Source organism: Sapajus apella, unplaced genomic scaffold (genome assembly GCF_009761245.1).
Source record: "Sapajus apella isolate SASKATOON/1434 unplaced genomic scaffold, GSC_monkey_1.0 scaffold18, whole genome shotgun sequence".
Classification (NCBI taxonomy): Eukaryota; Metazoa; Chordata; class Mammalia; order Primates; family Cebidae; genus Sapajus; species Sapajus apella.
In genome coordinates this window covers 29,816,723-29,828,242 of record NW_022436958.1, presented here as the reverse complement: position 1 = coordinate 29,828,242, position 11,520 = coordinate 29,816,723, and the positions used below count along the sequence as shown (strand labels likewise).

Genomic DNA, 11,520 nt, shown 5'->3' with positions numbered 1-11,520 from the left:
ATTGTTGAATATATATTTGTACAAAGTAGTCTATTTTTCTACACATATAAAAGTAGAAATAGTCATCTGTATAATATATAATACTGTAGTATCTAATAGATTGTATTTAATATATAATTCTAGCATATAATTTATTGTATCTCAGTATGTTATATATTATAAATTATAAAATATACTCTTTTAGACTATCAGCCATAAAGTATTCACTATTTATTTTTTATACCCCACAATAAAATATTTCCAGATAGATGTATATATATAGTGAATATATATATACACAAATATAAAAATATACAAACTTACTTATATACAGGTATATATATCTATATATACGCACACACATTCATAAACATACACAAGAATGCACACATACATAGATATATGACTCAAATTTAATTTCAGGATATTTCTGATATTTCATTTTTTGTTAGAATTTTAATGCTTTAATATCTCAATGTATTAGGTGTAATATGTTATAAATTTCTGGGTTAGATATATCTATGTGAATTATGTAATGCAAGTTTGGTTTTATTTCATAGATAATTGTTCAGAATTAATGTACTATTTCGATGCATTGGATATTCTTTACTATCATAATCCCACATTTGATTTGCTCTCAAATAAAATCTAACTTTTAACATTCATTATGTTCTCAGATGCACTGGCTCTGGCATTTGTAAAGGAACTTTGTGAGCCATTGGGTATTGTGTTCTTCCTATTCTGTTAGTTCTCTAAGGGGACTGGAGGTTGTGGCTTGTGACAAACTGTTACTGTGGATGTGACAGTAGCAAAAAAAAAAAAAAAAGTGGAAATGGTAGAAAGATAAGCCTAAATATGAACGAATACAGCTAAAATATTTCCATTTGATTTAGTCTATAAAAACATATAAAAAAGAAAAGTATAGCTGTTAGAGTCCAAGACTGTAATGATTATTGATTGGCAGTGTGTTACATAATTGATGAGATTATGTTTCTGAGGTCTAATTTCACTCAATCACTTTTCTTCTTACAGACTTTCATAGTATTAAATAAAAACAGAACAATCTTCAGATTCAATGCTGCCTCCATCTTGTGTACATTGTCTCCTTTCAATTGTATTAGAGGAACAACTATCAAGGTTTTGGTACATCCATATCCTTTTCTGTTGACTTGTTGACTTTAAACTGCTGACATTAAATGCAACTATACTATTATTCAACTATTTCTGCATATTTTTCTTTATTGAGTTTATGTATCATGTTAGATCATATTGAAATCTAGATTATACTTCATCAAGTGTTCCACATTTGAAAATACATATAAAGTATATTTTCTAATACACACAATAGTAAATATTAACAAATATTAATGCCCATTGTTCAACAAGATTAATATTTTTTCAACATTTAAGAAAATATTTTAGCTCATTGTATGTAAATATATTTTATAGAAATATATGTTTTCCAATATTATTTATTATCTATTATTTCTTGACTATAAGCTACCCTTTTCCGGCTGTTTATTCTAATTAGCGTCCTGACTGATTGCATATTTATGTCCCTTACTGATTTGCCAAAATGGAGTCCAGTAGTAGAGTAAGTTATATAATTACATTATACATATCATATATAATTATATATTAATAGTTTACATTTTATTTCCATAACATTGAATTATATATTATATTTTATATTATAATAAATTTAATACTTGTTAATGATTAAGGTAATATTTCAGTGCTTCCTTCCCATCTTCTTTGCTATTGAAATCTCATTCCTGATTTGCTTCTAACTCAAGTAACGTTCAGTCCTTTCCACTCATTAAGAAAATCACTTTTTCTTCCTTTCTGCTCTACTCCTCTCTTTCCTAAGACATACCAGTAGTCTGACTTGCTTTGTACTGTAAGGATGAAAAGGCCTGTAAAATTTTCTGGGGAAAAGGCTTTCTTGAAGTTACCTTTTGATCTTTAATACTGTTCTTAAAACTAGTTGATTTTGGGAAGGTGACTATAACATTATTCACCATAAAAAAAATCCTTGAATATGTACATAATAAAATTAGATCTTACACGTTCCCTTAATGATAATTGTTACTTATTGTGTAATCTCTATATGGAGCAAATTTGATATTTGCTGTTTTTATCATTTACCTACATAATATATAAAACTATCACCTTTCAGCTAGGCTTTATTGAAAAAGTTTTTTTTTTTAACCTTTTAAGTTCAGAGGCACAAGTGCAGGTTTGTTACATAGGTAAACTTGTGTCATGGGGTTTTGTTATGCAGATATTTTCATCACCCAGGTATTAAGCTTAGTTCCCATTAGTTACTTTTTTTGTGATCCTCTCCCGCCTCCCACCCTCTACCCTCCAAAAGGCCCCAGTGTGTGTCGTTCCCCTCTATGTGTCCATGTGTTCTCATCATTTAGCTCCCACTTATAAGTGAGAACATTTAGTTTTCCATGTCTGTGTTTGGTAAGGATAATGGCCTCCAGCTCCATCCATGTTTCTGTGAAAGAAAATTCATATGGAACCAAAAAACCCAAATAGCCAAGGCAATCCTAAGCAAAAAGAACAAAGCTGGAGGCATCATGCTCCCTGAGTTCAAATTATACTACATAGCTACAGTAATGAAAAACTTTGACAGTCAAATGTACCGGCAAATGCCGTAAGACACAACCTACCCTAGAAATTCTATTTAAAGCATTGAGCTAGGGCTCAAGGAGCACTTGCTTTCTTGAATGTTGTCTAATTTATTGGTGGTTGGTTTCTTTCAGCCTACCAAGTAGACCTGCTCTCACCGTTCTGGTGACTTATTCTTAAATGCTAGCTAGTTATCATAGACATGGTATTTCAGAGCTGACAATGTATTATTCTCGCCATTAATATTATTTGAAAAAAATTTCTGCAGAAATACTTTGCTTGGAATTTACACATTTGAAATACTTGTAAAACTCTTTGCAAGAGGTGTCTGGGCAGGATCTTTTTCCTTCCTTGGTGATCCATGGAACTGGCTTGATTTCAGCGTAACTGTGTTTGAGTGAGTATTTCTTTAAATTGAGTCTATTTTAATGTTTTGCTCAGAAAATGTTTTTCATTAAAAAATAGTTGATGTCTACAAAAATTTCTGCCTGCAGATAGTCTGCAAATGAAGAATACTTCAAAGTTATAGTGAGTTATTTCAGCTGCCTCTGACCTAGTCCTCAGAAGATGCAATAAAAATGAAAGGAGTGGATTGTTTTCTGCTTTCTATTTGGAGCAAGAATGATAATGATTGAATCTGTGCGTTTTAAGTGTGCCTTTTAGTGAAAAGTGAGCAAAGAATCTCCTAAATACTTAGGAGAATGTCCTAGCAGATTTGATTCTCAATTCCCAAACTACATTACATGTAGCTACATTGCTTAGGACCGGTAAATATGCTAGACATCAGAATAAGGTATCTTCAACATCCACCCCATACACAGATTTTCTGGAATGCTTCAGACGATTGTAACAATTTCATGTATATTTTAAAATACTTCTATTTAATGTATTCTGTTTTCTAGCTATGGAAATCATTACTGGCATCAGTCTTATTAAAAATAATTTAAAATGATTTTCTATATGTAGATTTTTGATGAGTTTTAAAACTAACATTTATAAAGAACATAAACAGTGTCTGCTATATTTTAAGCATTCTAAAGTAGTATCTCATATCACTGTAATCATTACCATTACACTTTTACTATTGTTACCCATGTCTTTGCTGTTTTGCTGTTGCTGTTAGTTAACACTTTCAGAGCCCTTACTATGTTCCAGGTGCTCTTCTATGTATTTCACATAAGTTAATTCATTAAATCCCTCAAAAAACCCTCTCAATCAGGAAGTGTTATTAACACCAACTTACAATCAAGGAAACTGAGGCAAGAAAGATTTAAATGATTTGCTCATGTGGCCCAGTTAGTTAATGGTAGAGCCTGGATTTCTACACAAGCAGTCTGGCTTCAGAGTCTGTGCTTTTAATCAATACACAGTCTGACCATCATCACCATCACCATCATCGTCAGTATCATCACCATCTTCATCCTCATCGTCTCTTCATCTTTATCATCATATCACATCCATAATTACCATCATCGTCATCAGTCTAAATACTTAAAATGAGTCTATTCCTTAAAAAACTAGATATTCATTTTTTATTGTAACTATCTTTTCAGCAATTAGATAACAAAAGATTTATGTTTGATAAGAAATTAAATGTATTCACAGTGTCAAACTTTTGTAAACTCCCATAATTTAAGTTTATGGATTAATAATTACGTGGCCACCTTCCACCATAGCAATCTTTGTCTTACAATCAATAATAAAACTGTTTGCAATATGGAATCATATGATCAAGGGAAATGTTTGAACATATGGTTTAAAAAATAAGTTTCAAAACCATAAAAAAACAAAAATAAGTAGCATAGATGTAATTTGACTTTTAAATAACTCTAACTTAATTCCACAGGATTATTATAAGATACTCACCTCTAAGCTTCATTCCAATGCTTCAGACTGCAAGAACTTTGAGAATTTTAAAAATTATTCCTTTAAATCAAGGTAAGAAATTGCACTGAATGTATTTTTTTTATTCTGTTTTATATACCACCATGAATTCACTTGAACTTCCCTAGTGTTGTTCAGAGGAAGTATTGAATAACGTTTCCACTTTGAAACCAATGAGTTATCTGATCTTTAAATTTATGTCACTCCAGGAAGGAGAAGAAAAATATTCACTATTATTTATTTGGTGTAGGCTCAATTTTTAGAAAACCATAACATAGGCATCAATCAAATATATTTTAATTGGTAATTATTACAAATTAATTATGAACTTATAAAATTCTTCTTAGACTTCTGAGAGAAATAGTGGCCTAGACAGATGTTTAATCTGCTTATTTCTTTTCCTCATTTTATCAAGAAACCAGTTGACATGAACAAAGTAATATAAAATAAGATGAATTTCCCTTTGTTTTGAGTGCTTGGATAGGGTGCAGTTCACGTGACACAAAATTCATCTTCCATCAATGTGGTTGCAACTTTACCACATTGAAGACTAATTTACAGCATCCATTTCTAAAGACATTCTAGCAGAGGCACACCAACACCTTCTAGTTTGTTATTGTGAGTAAATAAGAACAGTTAGGAATAATTCTACCCAGAACGTTAAGCTGCAAGTCAGAAGTGTTGTGATATAGCTGTATCAAGAAAGCAAAAGAGGAACGTAATAAAAGCAAAAACAAAGTCTACAGGTAACTTTCATAGACCAGAAAGAAGGCTAGATATACGTAGGCTATGTATTTATAGTTCAGGCAGAACAAAGGAGAAAAACAGATAGGGAAGTATGATGATAATACATAATCAGTGAATTACACTAAAACATTGATTTGTACACATTAAGCTGGTGAATTGTAGGGCTTGTGAATTATATCTCAGTAAAGCTGTTTAATAAAAACAATCTGTTGAATGGCAGCGTTACCAAATCTAGTGAATGAATCAAGTATTGAGAGTTAACCTGTCAGGAATTTTCACAGCTCTAGCTCCCTAACTACTCCTCACATATTTCACGGGCATCTTCATCTTAAGACTAGAGGTAAGAATTATTAAATAAATCAGAAGAATTCAAATAATAATAATAAAAGAAGAATTCATTCACTAGAGTTAGAAGCCTATAGACTAGAAGGGAGCTCTCACTTTTTTTTTCCCCAAGGGAGGATATAGTAGGCACATATCAGCAGTATGGAGTGTATGAAAATATTTTGCAATATAGAAAGAGAAACATATATTTAATAGAAAGAAAGTATCCTCTTTTAAAATAAATGTGCTTAAAACTAGAAGCATACATAATAATCTTTTTGTAGTCCCAACAGAAGAAAACCTAGATTCTCTCAACAGAAGATGAAACGAGATAGTAATATAGGCAAATATAACTAACTTTAAGACAAAAAAGTGATAAAAATTATACTACCGTAGGTGAATATTCAGTGGTAATGGAAGCTGCAAAAATATTATCCACACATCAAACAAGCACACTTGTATAAGGAAAGACTAGAGGAGTTCTGTATTCATGCACTAGAACTGAAAAATGGAATGCATTAATGTAGGAGAAAAAATTGAATTCCATCTTATGCATAAATGGTGGTCCTGAAAACGGACCAAAATAAATATATTATTAAAATATTTATAGTAGAAAAAAATTAAAAATTTTTTAGCTGGAAAAATACCCTACAAATGAAAGGGATCAGTTTATAGTAGGTAAAACAATAATATATACTTAGACCAATTTAAAAATGTTATAAATGTAAGATATTAAAGAATAAAAGTATTATAAATTCTTCAAGCAAAAAAGTGAGAAACATATATCAGGGACAGGTCACTGTTAGACCTCATGTTAACATTAAAATTAATGGTGTTTGAGAGCTTGGGGAAAAGTGTAGGCAGGGAAGTTGAGACACTAGAATTCTATACTTGATTGTCAATTGTATGTATAGTCAACAAATGGATATTCTCAGTTATGAGAAAATTCTGAAACTGTAGATGTGTATGCTTTCAGAATATCTGCTGAAAAAATAAGTATGAAAATAAAATTTTTCACAATGGGAGGATTTAGTTCTAAAAGTAATTGCAGTGAGCTCTGAAACCATTTCAGCAGAGAATGGAATGCAAATTACTGTTGTTAGTGAGTTGCAAAACAGAATGCAAATATAAATCAGAAGTTACCACATGGATATCCGTGGATCATTCTTGAGCTAGAGAATACATGTTTTATTTGTATTTTAGAAAACTTCGAAATAGATGCCAATATTATAAAAATTTAATAATTTTATGTTGAAATCCAATTTAACTTGGATGAATTGTCAGGATAGGTCCGCCTGCATTTATGAATGGCAACAGCCTGCTGTGGGTGAGGAACAGCTGCCGCTTCAAGTCAGGCAGACTCACCCAGGTCCTCTCAACAATCTGTTTGTGTGAACTTATGCTTCCTGGCAAGTCTTGTAAGGATTTGAATTTGATCCTTTCTATAAATCATGATAGATAATATATGATACAAAATACATAATTCAACAATTATAACTAGGCCAAAAGTTATTAACAAAAACTGAGAAGTAACAATAGAGAAATGTGAGAAAATATATAGTTATTTTCTTGCCTTATGTGGTGAGACTGAGTGGATACAGTCTTATTGATGTAGAGATTTGCATGTTATTTCAAAATAGAAACATAAATTGTATATAAGCTCTCAAAACATGTGTTTTATCTAAACTACTAAAGGAAAAAAGAGATACAGTAAATGTATTGATAGAGGAAAAGAAACACAGTAAATAATAAGGGGAATATAGAAATCAAAAGTAAAGGTGTATTCCAATGTAAACCTAATTTATGAAAATCAATGCAATTGGTTTAAAATTTTTTATCAAGGCAGAGACTTTAATATGAAGTCAGAAATACAATTAAACTCTATAGCAAAATGGAGGCTAAAATTTAAAAGAAGGAGGAAGTTATATAAGAAAATTAAGATCAAAACTGGCGTACGTCCCAGAACTTTCTAACAAAATCTGATTAGTATATAATAATGAAAATTATTAATAAACTTAATTCTATAAAAATTTGATGGTGACATTTTTTTCCATGAAACAAAATGTCAGCACTAAAATTAAAGCTCTACTAGAAACTGAGTATATGATGGAAATATCTATCTATATATATGTGTGTGTGTATATATACATATATATATATATATGTGTATATACACACACACACTCCCATACATATGCACAGACATTTATTTTTCTTTAAGAATTGCTCTTCTTAAAAACATTTCCAACACAATATGAAAAAAATTTCAGTATAAAAATATACAAAGGACTCTGCCAGTGCAGTAGCTAATACCTGTAATCCCAGAACTTTGGGATGCCAAGGTGGGCTAATCATGAGGTTAGGAGTTCAAGACCAGCCTGATCAATATGGTGAAAGTCCTTCTCCACTAAAAATACAAAAATTAGCCAGTTGTGGTGGCGCGCATCTGTAGTCCCAGCTACTCAGGAGGCAGAGGCAGGAGAATCGCTTGAACCTGGGAGGCAGAGGTTTCAGTGAGCCAAGATTGCACCATTTCACTCCAGTCTGGGTGACAGAGTGAGGCTCCATCTCAAAAAAAAAAAAAAAGAAAGAAAAATATATATATATATGTATACACACACACACACACACGACTCATGATAGTTACCAAATCATTACACAATGCAAAGATACCTATTTTAAAAGTTTAGAATAGTTAAGTACAGAAATTACATTGAAATGATTTTATTTTTTCTAATAAACTGCCAACAATATTTTGAAATGTTCCAGTTTTAGTTAAGGCTTATAGTCTGGTTTATACATTAGTTCAACGTCTCTCAAAAACAGTGTGAACAGATGTATCAACACTAAAACACTGTTGCATATTTGACACAGAAATTCTAATATATATCTGATATACTTTGAAAAGACTTGCTCATAATAAAAAGAATAATATAATTCTAAGTGGCAAAAGGAGGCTATAAACATGTATTTTATTATGATGTCAAATTAAAATTGCATATTTAATCTAGATTATCACATTTCATTGTCACAGAATGACTTTATTTCAACCCTGTCATATTTTACTCAAGAAATCTAATCATTTGAAGTAATTCAAAAGAATAGTTGTCAATTCTCATAATAAGATAGAAAGTAGGTATTATTTCCACTTTAAAAAATCATAAAACTAAGGCATAGAAATATTGATTACTTGCTTGGTTAACATCACAGAGTTAGTATATTCTCACTCATATTGTGCTGAGCAGTTATTAGGATACTAAATGCACACAGGCCAGCAAGTAAGAGAGGAAGTGAAAAAGAAAAGGGAGGAGAAAGGGAGGGAGGGGAGAAAAAAGTTTATACATCACAAAGTTAATAGTAATTTATTCTATAAGATATGATTATGTTATTTTTGTTTTTTCTTGTTTTCTACTCAGAATTCAGCATATTACTTATAATTAGAAAAATGTATATCCTTAAATAAAGCCAGGTTTAAGTTTGAATTCTCTATTAGTATTCTGATATAAATACAGTTTACATAGATCACCGTTGTGTAATTCTCATTTCTGCTTATTGAAATTCTTCACTTTTATTTAATTAGCTCACAAAATTGAATTCTTATAAAGTTGATTAAAGTATAATATAGAATATTGCTGTTTCAAACTATTTCTTTTTTCAAGAACTATTTAATTTTTATTTATAACCTTACACCTTTACTTATGCTTATAAACATTGGAGGTTGGTATGACTCGTGGCAACCAAGAGAGGGAGATTGTTTTTCTTTGTAAAGAGAAACAAACAAATATTTTAAATAGTGTGCCTGAATTATTTTGTTAGGTGTTATAAATTAGCAATAATACATAAACCTCAACATTTCATTTATTATTCACTTTCTTTATGAGACCCAAATAATTAGAATTACATTTGAAGAAAAAACTGTTGATTTCAATGGAGTATGCAGGTGCTATGGGAGAGATTTGCCAATAGTGCTTTTCCAAAGTATTATATTATGTTAAAAACAAATGTTTCTCTTTCCAGGTCTGAAGTCCCTTGTAGGGATTCTGATCTGCTGTGTGAAGAAACTTACTGGTGTCATTATCCTAACTCTGTTTTTTCTGAGCATATTTTCTCTAATTGGAATGGGGCTTTTCATGGGTAACCTGAAACATAAATGTTTTCGATGGCCCCAAGAGAATGAAAATGAAACCCTGCACAACAGAACTGGAAACCCATATTACATTCGAGGTAAGAATCACCTTCCCATGTATATCAAAAATTGAAACTTTTGTTAAAGGCAAAGCAGTCTTCCCAGAAATGTTGAACATTCAACATCTTGCTAGATTCCCAAAGGCTTTGGCTTGTGTATCAGATGCTAGGTTAAAAAGGCCAGGATATTTGCTCTTTTCTTCTCAACTGCAGAAAGGGATTTTAGCTTCTGCAGAGATCCAAATGGACTTCCAATGTGCTGCTAACTCATGATTAGATATAGAATATCATTTCATGCCTATTTTTCAGAAACAGAAAACTTTTATTATTTGGAAGGAGAAAGATATGCTCTCCTTTGTGGCAACAGAACAGATGCTGGGTAAGTGGTATTAGTTTTCTTTTCTTTTTTTTTTCACATTTGTATAACTTTTTATTTAGATAACATTTAATTCTTACACAAAAGTGAAAGATTAGAAGGAATTGTGATACACTATCCACATTTATCAGTTGTTAATATTTTACCCCAATGGCTCTTATCATTCTCTCTTTTTCTAAACAACATGCTTGAGAATAAGTTGCAGACATCTGCTCTTTTACCCTTAAATACTTCAGTATTTATTTAATAAAAACAAGGACATTCTGTTTCTTCTATTAAATCATTATCCCCTGTCAATGGTACTTAATGAAGGACCATTGCTTTTATTTTTGGTTCCCATTTGATTGCATTATCTCAGCTCATTGTCAAAACCATACTGAGTTGTCTTAGTCTACTCCGACCACATTAACAACATACTGGTTGGTTTAAAAACAACAGAAATTTATTACTCACAGTCTGGGAGGCTGAGAAGTCCAGAACAAGGTGCTGGGCAAATTTGGTGTCTGGTCAGGGCCTGCCCTCTGGTTCACAGATGGTGCCTTTTTGCTGTGTCCTCACATGGCAGAAGAGGCTGGAGGTTTCTTTCACGCCTCTTCTCTGGAGATATTGATCACATTCAAGAGGACTTCACTCTCATGACCTGATTACCTATCAAAGGCTCCACCTTCTAATCACCTTGGGAGTTAGAATTTCAGCATGAATGTTGAGGGAACACAAACACTCAGACCATAGCAGAATTATGCAATGTGGAATACTATTCATCCAATTTTACAGAAAAAGCAAGTCAGACTAATTCAATGATTTCTTCGAGGTCAAGAAGCTAGTTAATGGCAGGGCCAGGACTTAAACAAGAATCTTGTTTTCAAGAGGGCTCCAGAGCTAGTGAAAATGACCAAGAAAGACAATAGAAATCTATTCTTTGGAAAGAAGTTTTGGGAGAAAAGAAATATCAAAGATATGCTGATATTTCACTTACTTAATATCTTATGTTTTTCTGGCTAAGTTTACATTAATAAAAAGCTGTTTCTTAAAATCAGCATTTCAAAATAATTCTTCAGTGAGATGACAAAACTGCCATGTCTCATTGTCCTATAATTTCAGATGAAAAATTCCAATTCAGAAAGTGGAAACAGGGCACTTCTCAGCAGTGTGTGACGCACGTAATTCCTTCATGTTGCTTTGCTCAGCTGAGATGATTTAGCCAGCATTTGTAAACTCAGCTCTTTCTTACATTCTGGTGCTCAGATTAACAAAAGGCACATGGGGGAGGAAAGCATGAGTTAGTTATATGGTTTAGTTAAATTCAGGGGATTTGGATATTTTCTCACTTGTGCAGCATATATATATATATATATATATATATATATATATATATATATATATAT

The 11,520-nt window shown here is 31.5% G+C and overlaps 1 protein-coding gene across 2 annotated transcripts in view; it reads left to right on the top strand.

Annotated features, from left to right (window-relative positions):
• The window catches only part of SCN7A (sodium voltage-gated channel alpha subunit 7), a 90,019-nt gene that overhangs the window by 21,960 nt on the left and 56,539 nt on the right, over positions 1-11,520 (top strand). For both annotated transcript variants that reach the window (XM_032286615.1, XM_032286614.1), the window contains exons 3-8: positions 1,012-1,130; positions 1,484-1,573; positions 2,888-3,016; positions 4,466-4,557; positions 9,592-9,798; positions 10,069-10,138. In XM_032286615.1, coding sequence (XP_032142506.1) covers positions 1,012-1,130; positions 1,484-1,573; positions 2,888-3,016; positions 4,466-4,557; positions 9,592-9,798; positions 10,069-10,138 — 707 coding nt within the window. The remainder of the gene's footprint in view (positions 1-1,011; positions 1,131-1,483; positions 1,574-2,887; positions 3,017-4,465; positions 4,558-9,591; positions 9,799-10,068; positions 10,139-11,520) is intronic.